General features: G+C 39.4%; 2 protein-coding genes across 2 annotated transcripts in view; one reads left to right on the forward strand and one right to left on the reverse strand.

Moving 5' to 3' along the window:
• LOC123617322 (uncharacterized) overlaps window positions 1–15,085 on the reverse strand; it is a 69,132-nt gene extending 54,047 nt beyond the window's left edge. The window contains exon 1 of the mRNA XM_074349814.1: window positions 14,736–15,085. Coding sequence (XP_074205915.1) covers window positions 14,736–15,048 — 313 coding nt within the window. The 5' untranslated portion in view covers window positions 15,049–15,085. The remainder of the gene's footprint in view (window positions 1–14,735) is intronic.
• Window positions 15,061–26,007, forward strand: PRDX6 (peroxiredoxin 6). Its single transcript, XM_010956609.3, has 5 exons — window positions 15,061–15,236; window positions 19,082–19,238; window positions 22,586–22,732; window positions 23,507–23,653; window positions 24,942–26,007. The coding sequence occupies exons 1-5, from the start codon at window positions 15,142–15,144 to the stop codon at window positions 25,068–25,070; spliced, it is 675 nt and encodes a 224-aa protein (XP_010954911.1). The 5' UTR covers window positions 15,061–15,141; the 3' UTR covers window positions 25,071–26,007.
• Window positions 26,008–26,031: the final 24 nt, after the last annotated feature.

Here is a 26,031-nt window from a genome sequence, read left to right on the forward strand (position 1 = left end):
CAGGTATTTCATTCTTTTCGATGCAGTGGAAATGTTTATGCCTGTTATAAAATTCTGGTTTTTGAAGTGAAAAAAAAAGTAAATAAAGGGCCACACATGGCAAAATATTCTTCTTTCTTATGAGTGAGTTGTATTCTATTACATGTATATGCTGCATCTTCTTTATCTATTCATCTATTGATGTGCACTTAGGATGCTTCCGTATCTTGGCAATTATAAATAACGCTGCTGTTATAGCAGACTGTATGTATATTTTTGAATTGATTATTATTTTGTGGTTGACTTTATTCCTTTGAAAACTATGTAAATTTAAAAAGCTAAAGCTCTAAACATTCTCAGAAACAATGAACAGTATATATACGTAAATTTTTAAAATGTGTGCAGTATATTGTGTTCATGCAATATATTGTATATGTGCAGTCAAACTCTAACAGTTCTACCTAGTAAAACTGAAAAGTGAAAAAAATAAAATAAATTTTAAAAAGATGACTCAGTACTCAGAAAGTTCAAGAGAACAAATCTTAAAGAAAGAGAAACCGCCTCTGCCAAGTGCCCCCTTTCTTCCACCCAATATTTATATACCACCTAAGTACCACCCGTGTGGTCTGAAAGCTATCAAAGAGACAACGCAGACAGGTCCAGAACTGATCAACAGGTTACCATAGATGTATTTAAGGAGAATTCCTCCACTGAAGAGTCTGAAAATTACCTCTCAAATTTAGTTTTTGAAACCACGGTGTAGAAAGACACTGGTTGAGAATCTGAAGCCTAGTATTTATTGAGGTAATCTTGGCCCAAACTCACTCTACAGAGCAGAGAGTGACTCCTGGAAGAAGGAGTAAATCTGGGAATCTGGGCTCAGCACCACAGATACTCAGAGACCTTCGGCCACTTCCAGGGCACCAGAGCATGCTGAAATTTCACCCTAGTTTTGGGTCTAATGGTAGTAGGGAGTATCTACAGTAAGCTTTAAGGAGGATGGGCATCCTTTCTTTTGTAAGGAATCTAGTCCAGGTGAGCTAATTGCAGATTTTGCAGGAGAAAAAGACAGCTCAGATACAGGGGTATAGGCAAGGGAGACTAAGAGTGACCCAAGATTCCCAGTTTCATTTGAGTCTAACCAAAACTTCCCATTTCAAGTTTTGGGATCTCATTCCTTTCTGATCAGTGACCTAACTTTCACATGGAAAACCTGGCAAAGCGGGAAATTCAAAACTATTGTTTTGTTTTCATTTATCTTTAAAGTATTGTTTTATTTATCAGGTCTATGCAGTTCTGTATTGTTATGCTTTCTGTTAATTCATTTCTACTTTTATTTTACTTAGTTTCTTTCCCCTATTCTCTTGTTTTTGTTTTCTTTGTTCTCAGTTTATTTTGTTGTCTTTGAATACTGCAACACAAAAACTGTTAGTAAGTTGAACCAAGTAAAAAAAAGGGAGAAAACAAATAAATAAAAATATATACAATGAGAAAGGGAATATAACAAAAAATAACAACATTTTTTAAATTCTAAAATTTGCAACATGTCAATAAATTAGAAAATCTACATGAGATAGACAAAATTTTAGGAAAACATAAATTACTAATATTGGCTCTTAAAGAGAGAAAACTAGCCCACTAATCAGAGATCTTGAAAATGTAGCAGAAGATCTAATTTCAAGAAAAGTGCTAGTCCCAGACTGTTTTACCAGAAAGTCTAAATATGTTAAATAATAGATAATTCCTGGGTTATTTAATTTATTCAGATAACAAAAATCATGATAAGCTGCTCACTTTATTTTAACAATGCTAGCAAAAATAAAATAAATCTTGGGTCATTTTCATTGGGTGAATATAAATTCTAAAATCCAAAGTTAAACACTAGAAAGTTTAATTTATTAGATTATAGAATGAATACCTTTGTCAGCAAGTAACAGAAACCCTGATTCAAATTACCTTTAACAACGTGGTTATTTCTTGATTCTGTAGGAGGTCTAGAGGTTGAATAAATTTCAGGACCAGCTGTAATCCAATGATGTTATTAAGAATTCAAAATGTTTTCCATCTTTCTGCTCTTCCACTCTTGGTGTTATATCATTCCTGACTTTGTAGCAACATGACTGCAACATTTCCAAGCATCCAGGCACAATTTCCAGAGGAAGATGAAAAACTGGCTCCCTTTGATTTTCACTTAGGAGCAAGGACACTTTTCCCAGATGTTCCCCTAGTGGATGTCATGGCTCACTAGCAAGAGTTGGATCAAATGCCCACCCCTGAACCAATCCCAGTAAATAGCATGGTACTGTTTTAGACTGGAGCATCAGAATCCCCTGGAAGACTTATTAAAACACATGTTGCTGGGCTCCATCCCCAGTTTTTGAATCAACAGGCCTGGCACAGGGCCTGGTAATCTGCATTTCTAACAAGTTCCCAAGTAATGTTGATATTGCTTATCTTGGATGAATTAGGACTATCTCTGGAGCGGTAGGTGAGGTCAATTTCCCTGAAGCACCTGCCCTGAGGATGGATAGATACCTGCTTAGAACTGTGGCTTATATAACATCTTCAACAAGAAATAGTAAATCTGTACAGAAATGGTAGGACAAAGGAAAGTGGGTTTAGGATTCCAAGGGCAGGAATCTGGGAGAGGGTAAATACATGCAAGGAGACCTAATAGAGTACGGTTTGTTTGCTGATTTCTCTGATGCCATCTCTGAGCTGATGAGTCTACCTCCAGCAAAAGAAGAATTCATATACTGCCTTTAGGAGGAAAGGCGCAGCTGGATTTTTTTTTTTTTTTTTTTTTTTTTTTTTGGCTTTGATGCTTCTTAATTGCCTTCCATTCAAAATAATTTTTATGTCAAAGAGGCATATTTTGGGGTGACATTCTTGTTTCCTTAAGTTCCTTATTTGAAACTTTATCTTCATAAAGTTTCACATATTAAAGTCTCAGTTGGTTGCTGTAGAGAGTCTTGAGTTGTTGAGTTGTTGTGAGGTAAGAGATCAGCAAAAAAGAAAGAAATACAAATTGGAATAAGCAGAAAAGAACAAACCTAATTACATCATCCCATATCTTATTGAATCAGTCTCTTAGTCTTACTACTAGGTCAGTCCAGTTAAACAGCTGTGTTTCATTTCAGGAGGCAGTGTTGGTAGGTGGGCTTCCACTTAAATTTGACCCATAAATGGTACAAGCAATCGGGTATTTAATAAGAGGCATTCCTATGGAAATAAAATAAAAACAAAGGTTAATGATAAGAACAAATTATAAAGCAAATTATTTTAGTCAAGAGGGCAGCCAGTAGAGAATATTTCCAGATATTGGGCTTTTTTTGATGGTGGAGTGAGGACAGCAGTGTCAATCTTTGATGAATTTTCTGGTTTGCAGTTTGATTGCCTATCGTGTTGATGTTGAGTGTTCTGGTGAACACCTTTCTGAGTGACCCACATAGCAGCAGGCATGAAGGATGTCCATATGCCACATCTGTTGTGGTATTTTATCTGGAATTCACATCAATTCATCCAGCTTCAGCTTGTAGTGCTTTGGGAAAAGGGCAGTTTTGTTGGTTGATGATTCCAAGTCAGAAAGTTGAGAGAAAAACTGAAAACATTAATTTGGAGAGTTATAGCCAGATGTTGAAGGAAACTAAGAGAATTCATGATCCAGTCCAGTTACAGGTACATAACAAAATCTCAAAGACAATGAACAGGGCTGGAATCTAATATTCACAAGGGTGTGCTATAATTTACCACTGATAATTTTTCTGTATATAGTAAGACTAATTTCATTAAATTTGGCCTGATTATTTACATAAGTGCAGCAAAAGTAGTGACTGACCACATGGGTCTTTAGTTTGCTTTGCTAGAACTTTTCATAAGGAATCTCAGAATTCCTTTGGACTTTCAAAAGCGTCTCAAGGCTAGGAAGTCATGCCAAGGAGTTACCATGAGACTTTGCCTGTAATAACTGTAGATTTGGGTGAATTCCTCTCTTCTTAAGGACTCCAAAATATCCTGAGGTTCCTGGGCCTTCCAGGTAGTGACTTTCCTTATTCTCTGTAGGGTAGGAACCCTATAAGCAAGATACCAGTTGGTTTTTCAAAGTGGTCTTTACTAGTTCACTAAAGTCAACCTTAGTTCCTTAAAGCTATCTGGTCATATCTGATTCTACGCACATCATTCCCAAGTATGACATTCCAATCAAAGCCTTGGTACTATAACCAATGTTTCCAATTGTGTCCTGTTACAAGGAGAACAGATTCTTATTGAATTTATAAAAATAATCACATTTTCATGAAAATAAAAATACTCAGTAAGATTTTTCCAAATTCTGGAGGGATCAGGGAGAGAGAAAAAGTAATTGCTTTACCTTTGTCAACAAAGGTATACTTTACCAAGTTGCTGTAAGTTAGAAGTAGCTAAGAGAAAAGAGGAAAAGGTTTTCTTAAATCTAAAAAACAAAACATTAAAGAACCAGCAATGTTTTAAACAAAAACTCATAAAAATTATAATCATCCTCGTCAGTTCATTCAGTCTTATGTAATTAAATGTTGCTGTGTTTGATCCTCATTTTGCAGTTTTATGAATCCATCAATTTTTCCAATAGAGTTCTGAACATACTCAGTTCAATCGTATAATCTTAAAAGTCATCAGAATTCTGTATTCTAGAGTATTTGTCAGGGTCCTTTCCATTAATTTCTTTGAAGACAAGCAATTTTGGATCATGGTTGTTTGCAAAAGCTTTCAGGAAAGCATCAGAGTAAAACAATAACTGTAAATGACAAAAGACTCAAAAACAGCCATGGTTAAGGGTCTAATGAGGGTTTATTTAGACACAATTGACACAAAGTTTGGTTATTTCTGTTCCACACAACATTTTAAGATGACAACTGGAATCCGACTGATAACATTATACCAGGACATATTGGGTTGCTAGGAATTTCATACAATTTCTGGAACGTCTATATTAATAATATATATCCACATAAATATAACCCAAAAAGGTCAAACATCACTTCTTACTTGACTGTGCTTCCCATGTAATTTAACATATCAAGTAAGTTTAATATCTCTCTTTTTATAAGGAGAGAGAACAAATCTCTTGAGATATTCTGGGGCCCTCTGTAAAATCCCCAAAGGTAGTTCAAGGTCAAAAGACTTCATTCAGAATTTGATTTTGGGAAGTTTCTCAAAAATGTCAAAGGTTTAATACACATGATTAAATAGGATCGTGAGTCATTGTGAAATGACTCTTAGTTACCTATTTAACCAAAGTGGCAATTAGAGATTTTGAAGGCAAATTAAGTTATATAGCTGTTAAAACAAACAAACCCTTAGCTCTCTTAATACTGAAAAAAGTCAATTTTTGTTAAGCAATCAAAGCCCTATTAAGGACAACATGAAGCATAGGAGATAATTAGATAAGATAAAAAAATCTTGGTTTCCTACAAAGGATTATTTAAAAGATAAAAAAAATCTTTTATAATCTCTTATTAATCGCAGACCAATAACTCAGAAAAGTTTTGTCATTTTAACAGAGAAATTAAATTAAATTTTAATTTTGCATAGGTACACTATTGATATTAAAGCTTACTTTAAAAACTCTTATAATAAATTAATTTTAGCCAGTTTGATTACATAAGATTTTCTCTCTCCTTTCTTTTGTTTCTATATCCATTTAGATTTTGTCCTTTATTCTTCTCTTTTTTATTCTGAACCAACCCTAAATAACCTCTGAACTAAGATAAAATTTCTTTCTATTTTCCTAAACAAAAATACATCTTCATACCTCATATCTTTTTTAATCAAAATCATATCCTACTTTACTTGTATACTTTGCATACACAGTTTTTGTTCTTATTATTTCTTGTATTTCTAGTTACATATATTGATCTGAATTTTTGACTGTTAGTAACCCTAATTCTCAGTGAAAACTAAGAATCAGGCAATTGTGAACTGTCTGTCACATACTAACATTCTGTAGTAGATTGGCAAATTTATAAATATTTCATAATTTCTAGAAGCATATGACTTTTTAACAGACAATTTTTTTCAGTGTAGCAAGAATGTGATACTAAGATACCTAAATATCTTTTGTCTCTCTGTAATAATAACCCCAAAATAGGTAAATTTAAATTTATGTTTCACATTTAATGTTTCAGTATTTTATCTTATTTGGAAAGGGTCTAGATATACAATAAATATCCATCATTTCATTTAATTTCATGTAACTTTAAGGATTTGAGTTAACAAAAAGATTTTGGAAACTATGTTTAAGCAGACATATTTTATAAAACAATCATTGTTGAAAAGTTTATTTATAAACTTTTATTCCACTTACATTTATTTAATTCACTTGTTCTTAACAATTATGATTAGATTACTTGTGTAAATTTCATGAGATATTAAAGTTAGCAATCATTTTGTTATTTTTCTTGGTGACAATTTTTGTTATATATATAAATATCTATCAAGCACCAAAAATCATAGAAGAAAAGCATCTAAAAAGCTAAACACGTGGCTTTTCTCTCTCTTTCTCTTTTTACTCCTGTGCTTTACATATATTAAGCAATTTATTTTCATTGTATTTTTGTTCTCAGAAATAAATTTATAATTTTATAACTTTAAATATCTAATAGAGGCACTATAAGCTCATATGACTAGTCTCAAAATATATAAGCTCTTTTTTTTAGCCAGTTAGAGTTCTTTTACAAGTTACTTTAGGCAATATCACCTAAAATTAGAAAAGTATCACATATACATAACATACATACATATACATACATAAACATACAGCCACAGGAAGAAACCTTATAGTTTTCATTTGAAAACTTTAGCCATAAAACATGTATGTTAACTCAAAACTCATGAGTTTATAAAAGAACAGTTGGACACAAATTATGTTTTTGGTAGATGGAACAAGTTTGCCTACTCAGACCACTGAAGCTTTCTTACTGATATTTGTAGAGAAGACTTTTAGCGTTTCTATTTGCTCTTGAAAAGCTTCTTTTTCTTTTTTCCTTTTTTTTTTTTGTATTTGGTGCAAAGTAAGAGCCCGGCTTCGTCCTTTTACATGTGGATGACGTCCAGTTTTCCCCTACACCACTTGTTGAAGAGACTATCTTCCCTCATCAAGTGGCCTTGGCACCCTTGTCAAAGATTATTTGACAATATACGTAAGGGTTTATTCTGGGCTGTCTATTCTGTTCCATTGGTATATATGTCTATCTTTGCCAGAACACTGTTTCGGTAACTTGCTTTATAAGATGTTTTGAAATCGGAAAGTGTAAGACCTCCTACATTGGTCTTCTTTTGCAAGATTATTTTATCTAATCAATGTCCCTTAGTGTTCCATATAACTTTTATAATGGATTTTCCATTCCTGAAAAAAAAATAACTTTGGGATTTTGATAGGGATTGAACTGAATCTGTAAATTGCTTTGGTTAGTATTGACATCTTTATTAAGTCTTCCAACCCATGAACATGGGATGTCTTTCCATTAATTTGTGTCTTCTTTAATTTCTTCTACCAATGCTTTATAGTTTACAGTGCACAGTTTTTTATTTTTTACATAATTTTCCATTTATAGTTATAACAAAATATTGGCTATATTCCCCATGTTGTACAGTACTTCCTTGAGCCTATTTTACACCCAATAGCTTTACCTCCCACTCCCCCATCCCTTTTTTGCCCCTTTCCCCACTGGTAAATGCTAGTTTGTTCTCTATATCTGTGAGTTGGCTTCTTTTTTGTTATATTCACTAGTTCGTTGTATTTTTTAGATTTCACATATAAGTGGTGTCATACAGTATTTGTTTTCTCTATCTGGCTTAGTTCACTTAGCATAATGCCCTCCACGTCCATCCATTTTGCTCCAAATGACAAAATTTCACTTGTTTTTATGGCTGAGTAGTGTTTCATTGTATGTATGTGTGTGTGTGTGTGTATATATATATATATATATATACATATATATATATATATACACCACATCTTCTTTGTTGATAGACACTTAGGCTGCTTCCATACCTTGGCAATTGTAAATAATGCTGCTATGAACATTGGGGGTGCATGCATCTTTTCAAATTGGTGTTTTGGTTTTTTTTTTTTTTTTTAATAATATACATACCCAGGAGTGGAAGTCCTGGGTCAAATGGTAGTTCTATTTTTAGTTTTTTGAGAAACATCCATACTGTTTTTCACAGTGGCTACACCAATTTACATTCCCACCAACAGTGTATGAGGGTTCTCTTTTCTTTACATCCTCACCAATATTTGTTATTTGTGTTCGTTTTGATGACAGCCATTCTGACAGATGTGAGGTTATATTTCATTGTGGTTCTGATTTGCATTTCCCTGATGATTAATGATGTTGAGAATCTTTTCATGTGCCTGTTGGCCATGTGCATTTCCCCTTTGGAAAAATGTCTATTCGGGTCTTCTGTCCATTTTTCAAATGGGTTGTTTGTTTTTTTGATGTTGAGTTATATGAGCTGTTTATATATGTTGGATATTAATCCCTTAATGGTCATATCATTTGCAAATATTTTCTCCCATTCAGTAGGTTGTCTTTTTGTTTTGTCATTAGTTTCTTTTGCTATGAAAAAGCCTTTATGTTTAATTATATCTCATTTATTTATTTTCACTTTTATTTTATTTACTTTAGGAGTTGGATCCAAAAAAATATTGCTGTGATTTATGTCAAAGTGTTCTGTCTATGCTTTCCTCTAGGAGTTTTATAGTATCCAGTCTTACACTTAGGTCTTTAACCTATTTTGAGTTTATGTTTGTATATGGTGTTAGAGAATGCTCTAATTTCAGTCTTACATGAAGCTATCCAGTTTTCCCAGCACCACTTATTGAAGAGACTGTCTTTTTTCCATTGTATATTAATGCCTCCTTTGTCATAGATTAATTGACCATAAGTGTGTAGGTTTACTTCTAGGCTCTGTATCACATTGATCTATGTGTGTATTTTTGTACCAGCACCATAGTGTTTTGATTACTGTAGCTTTGTAGTATAATCTGAAGTCAGAGAGTGATTCCTTCAGCTCTGTTCTTCTTTCTCAAGATTGTTTTGGCCATTCAGGGTCTTTTGTGTTTCCATATAAATTTTTTAATTATTTGTTCTAGTTCTGTGAAAATGCCATTAGTATTTTGATAGGGATTGCAGCGAATCTATACATTGCCTTGGGTAGTATGGTCACTTTAACAATACTGATTCTTCCAACCTAAGAACACAGTATATCTTTCCATCTGTTTGTGTTATCATCAATTTCTTTCAACAGCATCTTAAAGTTTTCAGAGTACAGGTCTTTTGCCTCCTTGGGTAGCTTTATTCCTAGGTATTTTATTCTTTTTGATGCAATGGTAAATGGAGCTATTTCCCTAATTCCTCTTTATGATACTTTGTTGTTAGTGCATAGAAATGCAACAGATTTCTGTATATTAATTTTATATCCTGCAACTTTACTGAATTCATTGATGAGTTCTAGTAGTTTTCTGGCAGCATCTTTAGGATTTTCTGTGTATAGTATCATGTCATCTGCAAACAATGACAATTTTGCTTCTTGCTTCTCTTTTTGGATTCCTTTTATTTATCAAATAAATATTTATTTCTTTACATTAAAAAGATCATACACCATGATCGAGTGGGATTTATCCCAGGGACGTAAGGATTTTTCAATATCCACAAATCAATCAATGTGATACACCACATTAACAAATTGAAAAATAAAAACCGTATGATCCACAACATTGTAAACTGACTATACCTCAATAAAAAAAAATACATATATATATATATATATATATATATATATATATATATATATATATATATATATATATATATATATAATCATCCCAATAGGTACAAAGAAAGTCTTTGATAAAATTCAACATTCATCTACAATAAAAACTCTCCAGAAAGTGGGCACAGAGGGAACAAATTGAACCATAATAAAGACCATATATAACAAACCCACAGCTAACATCATACGCAACAGTAAAAAGCAGAAAGCATTTCCTCTAAGATAAGGAACAAGACAAGGATGCTCACTCTTGTCACTTTTATTCAACAAAGTCCTAGCCACAGCAATCAGAGAGAAAAAAAGAAATAAAAGGAATCCAAGTTGGAAAGGAAGAAGTAAAACTTTTACTGTTTGCAGATGGCATGATACTATACAAATGTTTTAAATTCTGAACACAAAAATTCCAAGTGGTCACTCACAATAAAATAACTCGAGTTCCGTTACTTCATAATCATTGAGCTATTGTTGCTTACTTCAAATCTATTGTTTAAATGCAGGAATTATTACCTCAGGAATTGAAGATAGAAACTGTTGCGGAAGACAGCTTGAACCACAACCAATTCACTCTTGAAATAAATGAGGTCTACATATAGAGAGAGCTAACTATATAATGAAAAATTCTCCAAATTAATTTCTGTGTAGAAGACTTTTTTTAAATAAAGGATAAGTAATTAAAATGTGCTAACTTGGAGCTAACATATATACTTTATTAAAATTCAACAGTGACTACACAATTGCTTATAATTTAGACCAACAGTAAGATTTTCCCGAGAGGAGTATTTTATCGCTAACATTGCTTAGAAGTACCAGATCTTGGTGATAATAAAAAGCAGATTGATACCACCATCGTTATCATCATCATCATCATCATCATTATCAACATCTTTAAATTCTTAGAAAATCCATAGCTTGATTGCCTGTACCTGGGGAGGTCCTCTCTGACCATTCACCCTGGCATTAGTCCTCAAAGATTTTAGGTTTGGAAGCTAGCAGGCTATTAGTATCCTGCGTAAAGTATCCTTTAATGACAGGGTGAGTTATCTTGCACCCTTTAGCATCAGTCATCTGCTGCTCTACTTCTTCTAGAGTCCCTGCCACTCTCCACTCTTCTGGCTGTCCCATGGCTTCTGCTTACTACTTTACCCGACACCTTTCAGCTTCTACTCCTACTGTGAACTGCTGACTGAATCTGCTGTCTTGCATTCCAGCCACCAGCAGAGGATCCAGTGATAAAGCATTTTGCACCAGGCCCTGTCACAGGCTGTTAGCCAGTCTGTAGGTTGATTGCCTTTGGGCCGGATACCCAGTCCCGTGCAGTCACCAAAGACCAGAGTGGCAGGGCCATGTGGTCAGCTTTAGGAGGGAGCCTGGGTGGGGCAGGCATTCAAATTGGTTTCTCTCCAAAATAATTCTTTTTCTCCCCTTTTCCTTTCTTTCTTCTTTTCTTTCCCAGCTCTTATGACTTCTTTGCTATCTGCTTTCTCTCTTTTCTCTTCCTCTCTCCCCTTCCTTTCTTTCCTCTCTATGACAGTCTCTGCATACATACAGATATGAAGCTTCACAAATTGATATTCACTGCCCACTCCATAAAAATCATAAACTCTTTCCTTTATAACCTGGGGCCTCTTATTATTAACTGAAAGCAGATGAGAGAATTGATTAACTTAACTCACCATCCTTCAAGCAATTCTAAGTTTCTTTTGGTCTTTAGTTACCCAATTATTATAACATATTTTTAAATCTAATCCTTTAACCATTTATGAACAAATGTCCCACCCCCCCCAAATCATTATTTGTGAAACTTACTAAACAGTCTCTTTCAGTATTAACAGTGAAATTTCAGGGTGCCTTATTTGGGAAAAGAAGGGTCAGAATTCACTACTCCAAAGCCCCTCTGAGAGTTGTTTATTATTCTAGCATTTTAAAAGCTGTTGTCTTTTCATTTTTATTCCCACACAGCCTACTTTGATTTCTTTCCAGATTATAGATGTCCTGTAGTAGATATGATAGAGGGGAGGAACCACATTAAACGTGATAGAGAGGAGCAGTGGAGAGATTATCAGTCCTACTCCCCCAGCAGGTTGATAGCACTGCCCTGATCAGTAGGTAGAGGTCTCTTATGCTCCAGCCCTCTTTCTACTTTTTTTTTTTCTGAAAAGAAAATCAAATTTGACAAGAAATCTTTAAAAGAATTGTTTTTAAAAACATCATCCCATCTTTATATAGCTTTATATATCTCCTCCCACATGCATATGAATGTTTACCTAGCTACAATTATAACCAGGGACACATTGCTCTTTTATTCCCAGCAAAAGGCAGACAAGAAACTTTGCTGTTGTAGTTGCAGGAAGGTAGCCAAATGCTTGCTCCAATATGTTGTGCAATTTAGCTCCACACCCACTATGCCTAACAGGTCACAAATATGTATTAATGAAATACGGTCTAACCTTTAGGAGTTCACAACCTAGTGAGAGAGGAGACATCCTAACTTACTGTTATTCTTCCAAATGGCCACTGACCAGCCCTTCACCTTTTCCTTCAGTCTGTCCCAGGCAGTAAGGACAAAGAGACTATCAATCAGCCAAGAGTCACAGGCCTCTGAAAATCCCTGCTATCCGTTCCTTCCTGTCACTCTCGAGTTAATTCTAAGGACTACAAGGTTCTCCTCAAGCCACACAGCTGCCTGAAGACATTTTTTTCTGATATCAGAGACTCCATCCTCTCTGCAAAGTAAATCCCTCCGTAGCCTAGCACCCCCTTTTCCACATTCTGGTCTCTCCCTGGGACGCCTCCCTCGCCCTTCCTCCTTCCCCATAGCACTTCTTGCTTTTCCCTCTAGAATGGGGCTCAGCCCACAGAGCACCTTCCTTCAGTGTCGTACACAAGTTAAACTCAACAGCCTACAAGGGTCAGGCAGCACGGCTGGTGTTCTTTTGACTTTGTTTGTATATAAAGTACATAGGAATGTGTTTTACTAAAGAAATATGCTCTACCTTGTTCCTCCTTGAAACATATGGTCCTTGGTCAACCTTACATTTTTACAATTTTGACAGAGATAGGGATATATTAGGATAGGACTCATTTTGCTTCTAATTCTAATCTAAGAAAAATAACAGGGCAAGAGTAGGGTTAAAATATGAACAGACACAATGTCAGTGAATGGTGGGGCACCTTCTCAATAAATGGAGGATATACGCACACTTAGAAGGCTGCTCTCCAGTCACGGTTTGCCAAGCGGAACATGGGCCCAGCATGGCTAGCTCTTCTGACTTTTTAGGAGACAGAAATCCAGATGTTTTTGTGAAAAATCATGTTTTTTAAACGCTGACAGCTAATTCAAAAGAATTTAAAATGCTGGGAAGGCTAATGCAAACAAGTGTGCAGGGTACAAGAGGGATACCAGCGTGCAGTTGTAATTAAATTCTAACAGGCATTTATCTTATTTTACATGTGCTTAATTTACAACAGACAGCTTTATAATTATGCCTATTCTAGAGATCCATAATCTGTTTCCGTGTTCACTCTCCATTTCTGTGATGTCTGTGTTTTCTAGCCTATCTCTCCACAACATTACTAACAGTGCTTTTAGGTCAAATTACCCTCCTTTTCTTCTTCTTCTCTTTCTCTCCTACAAAAGGAATTAAAACATAGCGCTTTTAAAACCGAAGTGTGGAGTCGAATTAGTTTACAGATTAAATTATAGTAGCTTCACGAGCTTTCTAGAGTGGTTAGAAATTTTACCAGTAACCTTACTGCAAGTCCTTGTTCACAGGAGAACTGAGTAAAGATAGTTAGCGCACACGCACACACCCCCCACTACCATGAAAACTGAAATCTTAGCACATGAGACAGTTCTCTTAACACTGCCACGTGCCTTCTTTAAGCCTGAGGCGCTCCATCCAGAAAAATTTTCACACTTCTGAACTCTTAACAATTTGGCACCTTCACCCACCATGAGCATTTACCCTACATTTTTATCATAACTGTATGGTTATCTGCCTGCCTTGTAAGAGCAGAGACTGTACAACCAGGCCTGGCACAGTGCCTAGCACCTGGTTGGCACAGCAAGGGTTATTGCATAAACTGCTATCATCATCCAAATAATATCTACCATTTCCAGAGCACTTACTATGTAAACTGAAAGATAGTGGTGGAAACATGCAACCAACAATGGTTATATTGACCTCGAAGTTGGGAGTCTCATCCCCAAAAAGAAGACCTCCCGGCAGGAGGGCAAGTTAACCACTGAGAGTTTACCTACACTGTCTTGGAGGCTTTCCCAGACCAGACCCTCCGAGCTAAAGCAGAACCCAAGTCACCCTCTAGTACATAACTTTATTTACTCTGAATAGGATTTACTGCTATCTAATATATTCTTGTTTAATTATGTCACTATAATGAAAACTCCAAGCAAACAGTCATCTTGTCTATCTCGTGCTTGGCACACAGACAGCAAATAAATGAATCTAAATTTTCTACCTTCTTGGGTGGCAGTGTTGACTTGCATACAAAAGATCATAGTAAGTATGTTTTAAAATTTAGATTTAGATTTCAGGATAACTGTGTTGGCTCTATCACGGTTCATAATGAACTCTGGGAGTGGAAAAAATACAGTTTGGTCACATTCCCCCAAGCCCTGACTTGACAAGGGTGCTGGACTGTTTGTTGCAGTAAGAAGCCACTTCCTCTGACATAAGGCGCCCCGCACCTCTGGGTCTTGCCACATCCTCTGACACAGAGGTAACGTTGGCTAGCCTGGCTGGGGCAGTCAGGATTCCACGCTCACACTAACGGAGGGGGCGGTGGGGGGCCGCCCGACCTCTCCGCCGAGAGCGGGTGTGCCAGAGGGTCTCCGCGGACTCGTGAGGCAACGCGGGGCGGGCATGGGTCCTGAGGCTCCCTGCCTTGGGGCTCCCCTCCCTATTGCGTTCCGCTTGCTTTACCTTCAAGTCCCAGAACGCACCCTGCGGCGTCACTGAGCCCGAGCTCACGCGAGGGGAGCGCGGTGGTGTCCACAGGATCCCAGGCGGTCAGAGGCCTGGCGGGGCCAGGACTGGGCTCAGGGCTGTCCCGCCCCTGCTCCGCCTTTGTTTCCAGCCGGTTCCGGACTCTCGCTCCCGCCCCCGCCCCCGGCCAGCCGCGGCCCCGCCCACCCCGCCAGCGACCTGGCCCCGCCCCTCGCTCCCGCTGCAGCCCCGCCCATCTAGGCCGTGCTTTGGACCCGCCCCCCATCCGTCCCGCCCCTCGAAGCCCCATTTATTCCGCCCCCAGCACCTACACCACCAGAACCAGCCTGCTGGTGGCTGTCGCTGCTGCGCCTCCTCATCCTCCCGCGTCACCGCTACCGCCATGCCCGGAGGTCTCCTTCTCGGGGACGAGGCTCCCAACTTCGAGGCCAATACTACCGTGGGCCGCATCCGTTTCCACGACTATCTGGGAGACTCGTAAGTGGCCACCTCTTCGCTATGTCCTGGCCTCGGGTTACGCCCGGACTCCTAGGTGCCTTCCCTTTTTCCTCCCTTCCGTCCTGTCCTTCTCACCGCTCAGCCCCCTGCTCGTCGCCTGCCTCCTCCTGGCACCGGTTCCTGCACGTGCCTCTCGCCATGTGCCCCCTACCCCGCGTCTGCCGAGCGCTGCTGGGGGAAGGCGACCCTCCCTCCGGCCCGCCGCGCTCCTGCCACTTGATCCCCTCTCGCCTCCCGGCCCCCGCGTGGCTGGCTGGCTTAGGGGTGGGGGTGGGGGAGGGGAACAAGATTGGGTTCCCGCAGGTCCCGGGAACGGGAGGCTGGTACGGAGGAGGGTTTGTTGTGAATTTAACTCTGTTTGATAAACTGTGCAAGTATGGTCAAGCTGAGGTCTGGAGGGGGCAGGGGCCGCTGGGCGGCATCGGCGGTCAGTTCCCGGGACTTGTGCCCAGGTCGCACCTCTCTCTGTTCTGGAATCTGTTCCCTGGGGAAAGTGGGTGTCCAAGGCCAGAGTCAGAGGACACTGCTGCTGGCTGGCGGTTCAGGAAAGGCCCGGCGTGTTATCCGAGGGTTGTGCTTGCTGCAGGAGTATTTGCAGGCTTCTTAGCACAAAAAATCTGAAACCACCAGCTGCCAAATAAGTGGCTGAAAGACTTTTTGTCCAGAGCCTCCTCCAGTGGCCAGAATATTACTTGATATCAGCTTTGGGAGGAACCCAGAACACTCTGTATGTGGGTGCGTCCTTCATTCCAGAACTTGTAACACCTCGAGGGAAGGGCTTTCTGAGGTCGTTCAGTTGCAGTGACCTATCCTTGCCAGGTAGGCCGTGCAAGGCGCCAGGACACCCGGACCTCCCCACTTTGAGACCCTTTTGTCTCACAGAGGACTGCCTCTCACTGCCCCCTCCCCCTCCTGCCTTGCTTCCAGCAGCATGTGGCCTTGCCAAATCGGTGGCCCATGATCTAGCCTGGCAAGCATACCATTACAACTAGGAGTATCTTTATGTCATGGTGATTTTATAGCTCCTGAATCAGCAAACTTTAAGTTGATTAGACTTAATCTGAACCATCCCAGATGTGTCTAGTTATATTGTGGTTCTGAAGTTATAGTGGCCATACTACACTGTGGTCTAAAGCTTTACAATTCCTTCCTGCTTGACATCCTTTTTATATACAGTGTCCAGGTATATATATTATAGACAGAGAGATGGGGAAGTTTAGGAGAATGATCAATTGTTAGACAGGAACCTGGGAGAGATCCTTACACCTTAGGCCTAACCAGCCCTTTACAATCCTTTAAATCCATTTTCCAGCCACTGATTAAGGGAAAAGCTAAGCTTTTTGAAAGAGAGGACTAGGCTAGAAAAAGGATGAGAAATGGAACATGCAGACCTTAAAGGCAGGGAAAGACTTCAGAAATACAGACTACAGCCATTCTCAAATTTGGAGTCTAGATATTAGTATTTCTCCAAAACTCCATGGGATTTTTTCAGGGTATGTTCCTTCCCATGGCTACCTACAGCCCTCAGCCCCATAAAACAAAATCTTACCAGAATTCTTAGGTTGTATAGGTTAAAGATAAATATTAACCTAAAGCATGTTTACTATAGCAATAATTATAAATGCTGCCACTATTTAAGTTAACCCTACTTTGGGGTTTTTTTTTTTTTCTTGTTATTTATTGGCCTTTGGACCTATCCTGATGTGATTAAAAGTGGCATATTCTCAGTGAGCCACAAGTAGGAAGATGAGAAAAATACCTGCATCTATAAACAAACAATATACAAGTCTGCCTTGGGTCAGGCACGGGATAGTGCTATTTCCTGCCCTATGCGGAACATACGTTTGAACCCCTCATGTCATTATGTACATGGATTTTTGCCTCATATAATTTTTCCAAACTCCATTCTGTATGTGATCTCAATTCAGACTGTCAGTTTTTGATCCAGGTGTGTTTTGTAGAAAAAAATTAAAAATAATTTCAACCATTACCCTAACAACTGGAAACAACTAAGGGGTTTGGGTGTCGCATTTGGTGAGTTTATTGAGCCTAGTCACTGTTTCTGAATACATGTGTAGAAGCAGCTTCTTCACAGCACATCTTCACCAAACAAAATGTGTGTTTTCCTTGGGTTTTCTGGGGGCGAGTGAGTGGGGACCCCTCCCTTAAAGGAGGAAACCTTAAAAGACGAAAGTCTTCTGAAAATGAGGAAAGAAGGAAGGAAGGAAATGGGATAATGTAATTGAATTTCTCTGAAGAGCAGCAGTAAGGAGACTTGGAGGGAGGGCAGGCCAGAGGAAGACATTCCCAGAGTTTATCCTGTCCCTAGCCATGTGGTAAACTAGAGTTTGGTTTCTGAGGGGAGGGGAGGGGAGGATGTGAAGTGGCGTCAAACGAGTTGCCTAACATGATTCAGCAAGACAGTCCCTTAACTCACAATTTTTCTAATTAATCACCTAACCATACAAGGAGAAATGCCCTGTTCTTTTTTTTTCCAACTTCTGGAGACTTTCTCTTAAGTCTTATCTAACCGTTAAACAGAGCCTTTTTCACAGACTCTAAGACCTAGCTCTTACTTACAGCTACATTGCTTCAAAACATTACATTGGCCCTTTTATTGCCCTTTATTAAAAAAAAATGTCAATGTACCACACCCCTCTACAAAAATATTACCTCTCTTTTCCCAGTCTTGCCATAGGGCCATCCATCTTTTTTGTAAGAAGGTCTTTTCCCTTCCTGAAGCCTTGGGAGATGAGTGGCAGATGTAGTGGGGGGATGAGGTGCCTGGTCTCTGCTTTGTTCTCTGTGCTTCAGGAAACTTGGCAGACTTTGAAGGCAGCTTCGCATCTAGGCTAGATTTAGTAATCTACTAGTTTAGGATCCTGCTTTAATGTTGGTAAGTCGATGGAAGGGTGTAAACAGAGGGTTAGATTTTCCTTTTCAGTGATAGAGTTTCTGTTGCCAAGGCGAAGGAAATAGTACTCCAAACGTTCTTGGTGACTTTTAGCTTGAAATGTGCTTAAAGTCTATACAGGTTTAACCTTAATGATGATTTAGATATTAGTATTTACCTAAGAATCCATAGTTGTAGAAATCGACAGTGTAGGCTGTCAGTTTTCTACCTGCTTGGTCTGAAACAAGAAGAAACTGCAAATGAAGAGAGAGGTAAAGCTCTTAAAGTGCTATTGTTTTGTCAGTGGACAAACATCGGGTGTCCTGTTTGACAAGTTAGGTCAGTAAACTAGTTTTACAAAAGTTTTTATAGTTTGTTCACTTCAAAGAAGCCAAGTGTCAGCTTAAATTTTACATGTAAAAAGAGAATAGACGCCTATTTATTTCAGATTATGTAATCTGTTCATTATTGCAGTCAGGCGCTGGTCTAGTTCAGGGCACACTGGAACATCCATTATTAGAGGTGAATGTCAGCATCTCTGTGCTTAGGGAAAAAAATGTTGAAAGGGTAAGAAGAAAAAAAAAATTATTTCAAGAAGCTCCTTGGTTTGAGTAACACAGATTTTATTAGCTGAAAAGGAGTCAGGGTGGCTCTGTAGTTATTAAAGGAAGCAATACCCTTAAATTAAACTCTTTTAAAATATTTATCATGTTGAATTTCATTCTTTGAATTGGGCTCAAAACATAGGCTTTTCTGGAGGTAAGAACATCAAAAAGCATTCCTCAATGGAAAAATTCAAAAGGGATTGTCTTCATAAGTGTTCATTTAAAAAAGAAAGTCATTTTTGATCTAGGATTTGTGATTTCTCATTGAATGTGATGTTGGGGATAATCCCTTCATTCAGTCGTGACCTTCTCTTCCTCCATCTCAGATGGGGCATTCTCTTCTCCCACCCTCGGGACTTTACCCCAGTGTGTACCACGGAGCTTGGCAGAGCAGCAAAGCTGGCACCAGAATTTGCCAAGAGGAACGTGAAGATGATTGCCCTTTCAATAGACAGTGTGGAAGACCATCTTGCTTGGAGCAAGGTACAGTACCCACTGGCATATGCTTTGAGATTATAGATCGAGTTCTAAATTTTACAGAGTAGCTTGGTTTTTGGTTTTTTTTTTTTTTTTTTTTTTGAAGTGAAGATACAAGTAAACCTCAGATTTGGACTTCACTGAGTATTTGAAAGTCTGACTTAGATTTCACAGTGACCTCCACCTTGCTAAATCCAGTGGTCAGTTCTCAGCCCGTCTTTCTTAGCCTACCAGCAGCAGGCAACCCAGCTGATCACTGTATGTCCTGAAACATTCTCCTTTCTGGGCTTCCAGGACACCACCATGTCCCTGCTTATGCTCAGAATGACCTTCATCATCTCCCAGCTCCTAGTATATCCTGGAGATGCCCTGGACTCACTTCCTGGACCCCTTCCCCTTATCTACACTCTTTCCCTTGGTGAACTCATCCACCCACATCTATATGCTATGATTCCCAAATTTCCATCTCTAGGCCAGACTCTCCTGGCTCTCTCCAGAGATTGTCATAACCGCTGCCTGCTCAGCATCCCCCTTGGGATATCCTGTCATCTTGAACCTAATGTGTCTAAAATTGGGTTCCTATTCTTAATCCCAGGATTTCACTCATCTTGGCTAACGGCATCTGCATTTTTGTAGTTGCTCAGACCAAAAATCCAGGACTCATCATTAATTCCTGGTTTGTTTTTTTTTTTTCACATCACATATCTGATTCATTAGCAAACTTGTCTGCTCTACCTTCAGAATATATCCAGAATCCTATTTGGAAGACTTTCCCCAGGTATCTATGTGGCTTGCCCTCACCTCTTTCAGGTCTCAACTCAAATGACTCCCATTATTAAGCCCATCCTTGGCCTCTTTATCTAAAATTCTAACTCCTCTCCATACTCTCTTTGCCCATGATTAATTTTTCTCCTTAGCACTTGTCACCATTTAAAATACTCTGCATGCTGCTGATTTCACTTTCTTCTCCCCACCAGAGTGGAGGCTCAGCAGGGCAGCCTCCTGTTTTACACGCTGCTGGAACAGTGCTCGGTACTCAGTACATCCCAGGCGGGCAGTCTGTATTTGTTGAATAAATGAACTGAAGGAACTATCTCTTTTCAGCAAAAGGATTTACTTGGAAATAAATGTGATGGTCTAGACTTAACGTGAGAACATTTTAATGACTTTGCTGCAGTGTCTGTCGGATGCTTCCTGTGCACTGGGCACTATGTCAAGCACTTCGCATGCGACTGGGTACAGGATGTAGTACTGCCCTGTGAGGGGCACCTGAGGCTGCACCCCGCGGCCGCTTTACACCCGTTAATACTAAGCGCCCGAGATTAGAAGAATTGTGTGTAGGAGACAAGGGGAGACATTTCTCTTTCTTGACCTGGATTTTTTTTCATTTCTTACATTGGGCTGTGAATGGTCACTGGCACTTGCACAGTATTCTCAGAGGCAGTTTCTCATTAGTTTCCAGGAGCAGCCCTTTACAGGAGGTCTATGGTGTCTGTTCTCAGATGAGAATACTTTTTTCACCCAGGGAGTTGGAAGGACATACTCAAGGTTCCCCTGCAATAAAATGGTGGCAGTGAAATTTGAACCTCAAACCAATGCTCCCTTTGATACTAGGTGACAGAGAGTAGGAATCAGCTTGACCTAGGATAGGATAAAGCCAAAGCGTATGGTTCTTTGGTGTTCAGGGGTATGATGTAATGCCTAGCATCACAAATAGCAGGCTTGAGAATTACTGCATAGCAATAATGGAAACTACAAATGGCTGAAGGAAGAGTTTACAGCCCATTGTATAATACATCTCAAAGTATAAGAACACACCCAGATTCATTTTCACTGGTGAGCTAGTACCTTAGAATTTTCAAAATTGTGACTACGTTAAATAGGAAACAAGTTCCAACTCTCAGAAGCAGTGTCCAAATTTTGACACACAGCTGGTTATGTAAGAAACCTCAAGGTGCTTCATGCATGAAACCATATCGATTATTTTTTTAGCTGTGATGACATGATAGGCAGCCAGTGACAGCAGACAGAAAGTTAAGCTAATAAAATTAAGGAACATGTTAAAATTTGTTGTTATCTATTCCAAAGTTCATTAATGGCATCTCTGTTGAGAAACTCACAAAGGTTCTACATCTGCTTTGCCATCAACTCCTGTTTTACTTTCAAGGCTCCACATAATAAATAGACCTTATTCCAACTTTAACTCCTCTCTTTCATTACTTCCTAAAACTCTACGCAGATAATTCCTCATTCTCCAATCACTAATTTATGCTCAGACTTGCCTACATGTTTCGTCACCATGCTCCCTCTCCCTAAGTGCCTTTCTTGGCCCTGTGAAAATCTTACCCATCCTTCAAGCCCCAAGTAGAGGTCGTTCTTCTTTCTTGAAGCCTTTCCTAACTCAGCAGTCTTACAGGTGAGGATGTTGGTATACACCAGCATTTGCAGTCTGACGTTTACATATTCCCATCTCGCATTTGCTGCTCCTTCTTTTGGGTATCGTCTAACTAAATTAGAAGTTCCTTTGAAGGCAGGAACCATGTCTTACTCATCCATATCCCACACGTACTTATAATGCTTAGCCCACCTTAAGTGCAGTATCAATGCTGCATCAAATAATGAAGCTAGATTTTTTTTTTCCCCCCAAAAAACTTCCAGGGACAGAAAAATGAAGTTTTACCAGGGGAGGAAGGGATAGAGGGAGGAAGAGAGTACATTCTTGTTAGTTCGGACATGAAATGCTTTGTTCTCCAAGTAGATTTCACCCTAGTGTAAAATTACCTCTACCTTTTCATCTGTAAAGAATTTACCTTTGATGTGTCCATGAAGTATATATTCAACCCTCCATTATTATGTTTGCTTTAAGTTTTATGTTTCTTTTCACTTCTTAACATCTGTTTTTCTGTAGCTTAATGTCTGAGTCAGGGTGCTTCTGAGGCAAGGGTCAGATCTACAGAATGATCTTTGCATGTGATACAACTTCTAGATGTGAACCCATTGTTTCTGATGGTTTTTATAGTATTTGGGTACCCAGAGGTACCTTGGCTTGGTCTAATGCTATATTATTCAACTTTTGAATTGAGTTGAATGCTGCCTTCTCAAAGTAGTAAAAGCATGCTGAATTTGCATTGGGCATGAAAAGGCTCTTATGGTTATAACCTAAGTACTATACTGTTGTTCCTGTCAACGAATAATTGGGATGAAGAGTTTGTTAGCTTTCTTATTAAAATTGCTTAGAGAAATTATTATGATTAAGATCCTCTTCCCCATCTTACAAGATGATGGCTGTTAACGGATTGAATTCAGAGGATGTGCCTGGTTTAGCTTTCTTTCCCCTTTCCCCTGCATTTCAGGATATCAATGCTTACAATGGTAACGAGCCCACGGAAAAGTTACCTTTTCCCATCATTGATGACAAGAATCGGGACCTTGCCATCCAGTTGGGCATGCTGGACCCAGCAGAGAAGGACGAAAAGGGCATGCCTGTGACAGCTCGTGTGGTGAGTTGTAGAAATCCATTTATATATTCAGCGTGACTGACCAGGCTATATCCGTCCAAGTAAATGCTTGGGCCAACTAAAGGAAATGGGGGCATATCTCCAATTAGAAAATAACCGTCTTGGTGGCATTCTCACTTTTTATCTAAATGCTGGTACAAAGAAACAAATTTCAGCTAAATTTTTAAACTGCTGAATTCACAGCTTTGGGGGAATCTACATCAAAATAGTTATCCTAAGATGTCATCTAGAATTGAGAAATCTTTTTCCGCAGTTCTCCTGACAGTCCTGTCTCTAAAGCGATGGGAGAGGGCCTTCTTCATCAGGCACCTCTGGTTTTGAATTCTTATTTGTTCTGTCCTTACCCACTAGAGAACAAACTTAGGCAAAACTCACCAGCAAAAATGTACAACAATGTGAGGACCACTGTCAACTCCCGTTAGTGTTATTTTTATGATAACCATCCCTAGTTAACCTCGTACCTTCCTGAGGCCTTTCCTGGGTTCAATCTGCAAGTCAGTTTTTCTTAACTGAGACAGCCAGAACCAAATGTAATTCCCTTCAAGTTGAGAAAAATAATGAGGAGAAGAAAACCATCTCTGTTCCAGCCACCCAGGTGGTTCGGGGTGTCCTTCTGGGTGTCTGGGGATTCTTTCGTTGCTGCTTTGTTTGGTTACACCCTGGGACATCTTTCATGACTTCAGGGCTTTCTAAGAGGCTTTAATATCCAAACACTCAACGAGCTCTTCCCGTTTGTGTGTCTTTGTGCTGCTGCAGGTATTTATTTTTGGTCCTGATAAGAAACTGAAACTGTCCATCCTTTACCCAGCTACCACTGGCAGGAACTTTGATGAGATTCTCAGAGTTATTATCTCTCTCCAGCTGACAGCAGAAAAAAGGGTTGCCACCCCAGTGGATTGGAAGGTAAGGATGTTAAAAGGGCAGATACCGAACTTGCCCGGAAGGCCTATGGCCCCTGTCTCTACGTGGCTACCTTCAGGGTCTGTGTTACCTGGGGCTCTGTCTCTGGCATGCAGGTACACTGGAGGATCTCTCCTCCTGGCTGATTTGAAGATTTACTGAGAGGCCACGTTCCAGGTCCTTAACACCTTTCATACAAAACAGACTCCCTGTATTTCTAACTTTTAGATTATTTGGACAAACTAATTGGTCAGAATGATTCCTTTTCCTAATAAAAGGATTAAAAAAAAAAACCTTTAACCCTTCACTGATAGCAAAATATTTATAGCAAAGTGCAGATTCGCCACTTAAGTTGTAACTATTTGGTGTATTAATGTCCTGAAGCATGTCATTTCTCTGAAGTTTCAGTCTTTTAAACCCATGTAGAATTCTCTGAAACTTGTTCATGAACTTTTCATCTCTAAGATTTCTACAATGTGTAGGATGTGGATAATATCACAGGAGTGTCTTAACATTGCTACATTTTTTTTTTTAAATATGCTAACCTGAATACCAGGTTTTGTTATTTTGTTTCTCTGGCAAAACATTTAAATTCTGTATCCATTCACTGAACCTACTGTTTACTGAGCCCAGACAGCGAGCAATCAATATAAAGTCCCTGCCCTCATAGAACTTAGATTCCAGTGGGTGGAGACAAACAGGAAACAAGTGTATGTGTATTAGGTGATGGTAAGTGCGACAGAGAGTAAGCCAGCAGAGGTGGGGAGGAGGGGGAGCACGGGTGGGAGGACCGGTTTTATATTTGGCTGTCAAGGAAAGCCTTTTCCTGAAGGGTCCTTTGGGAAGGACAAGAAGAAAGCGAGGGGCCAAGTCACTCCTATTTGGGAGGGAGGGAGCAGGCTTGAAGGAACAGCGAAGGAGCTGCACCTGAAGGTGAGAGCCAGCGTGCCTGGAAAAGAGGCCGCAGGAGGTGGCATGAGGGGCCGGGGATGAAAGAGGAGGCTGGATTCAGTCACGCAGGGCAATGATAAGCACTCAGAATTAAAACTGTAAAGTGTGGTGGCAAGCCACTACTGGGTTTAAAACAGGACTATTTCCTGTTCAGATGAAGAAATACTTCTCTTCCCCGAAGTGTCAAAGGTCAACTTGTGAAAACAAAATACCTCAGAGGGGAGAGAGCAGAAGACTTGCTTATTCTCATCAGCACCTGTAGCTCCTGTTCTAAAGTTAATTCTTGCCTTTAGGCTTCGCTGTAAGATTGATTTTCATGATTCTCAATGTCTTTCAATAGAATGGAGACAGCGTGATGGTCCTTCCAACCATCCCTGAAGAGGAAGCCAAAAAACTTTTCCCTAAAGGAGTCTTCACCAAAGAGCTCCCATCTGGCAAGAAATACCTCCGCTACACCCCCCAGCCCTAGGCTTTCCGAGGAGCTGGTGCTGGAGCCGCTCGCTTATTAGCACAGTGAGCCGGAGGATGCCAGCCGTCCGTCCGTCATGTTTTCCTGCAGCAGTTCCCTAGAAACATCCTGGTGTGATCGCAGCCAAGGTCTTTAGGTTGCTATACTACTGGCTTATTAAATGAAAACAGCACTAAAAGTTCTTTGGGATTCTTTGCTCGGTGCCCTCAGCAGCATTCTGTTCTGTTCTAGATCTTATACTCTCTGCTGACTGTCTTTGAAATTTGTGACTCATCGTGTTGGACCTCTGCAGGGTTTCTGACCAACAAAGGTGGGGTCAGCTTATGGTTGAAAAAGCCTGCTTTGCTCTATCATAGAATGACCATCAGGTTTTTTTCTTTTTTTTTTTCCACTGTTCTCATCAAATCCTCTCTTCTGTTACCCATTTTCAGGGAAGCAATAGAACTTGGGGTTCACTGTCCTCTGTACCCAAGTTTATAACCTGAGAACTTAGAGGAACTTGGATGTTCTTCAGTTTTCTGTGTTTTGATCACACCTGGGGGAAAAACCTTTTTCAGTTCTGTACTTTTCCAATAGATAACTGAAGTGGGATGAGCACGGGGGAGAGGGATCTTTAAATATTTTTCTATCAGGAAAATTTTTCAATAAATTTCTATTGAAAGTGGGAGGCTACAGAAAAGGCTGTACTTGCCTGCCAGGGAGGTGAACCAGAAGTCCTGAGCAACATGACAGTGCCAGGTGCCTTTCAGAGTATGTCTGGGTGTCAGTCCGCTGGCTGATGCCTCGCACGTGAAAGGGCACACCTTGGGAAGAGAAGAGAGGACAACTGAAAATGTTTTGTCTTGGATCTATTCTTCCATTGAATTCATAAATTCAAAATCAAGTTTCTGAATTTTGCTTTTTTAGGGATCAGTAAATAAATCCATTGTTAAAACTAGATCAGAGAATTGTGTTGTCACAG

Source organism: Camelus bactrianus, chromosome 21, assembly GCF_048773025.1.
Source record: "Camelus bactrianus isolate YW-2024 breed Bactrian camel chromosome 21, ASM4877302v1, whole genome shotgun sequence".
Lineage (NCBI taxonomy): Eukaryota > Metazoa > Chordata > Mammalia > Artiodactyla > Camelidae > Camelus > Camelus bactrianus.

Coding starts and splice junctions, on each gene's coding strand:
- PRDX6 (XM_010956609.3), top strand. CDS start 15,142: ATGCCCGGAGGTCTCCTTCTCGGGGACGAGGCTCCCAACTTCGAGGCC. Junction 15,237..19,081: donor CACGACTATCTGGGAGACTC/GTAAGTGGCCAC, acceptor CCTCCATCTCAG/ATGGGGCATTCTCTTCTCCC. Junction 22,733..23,506: donor TGCCTGTGACAGCTCGTGTG/GTGAGTTGTAGA, acceptor GTGCTGCTGCAG/GTATTTATTTTTGGTCCTGA.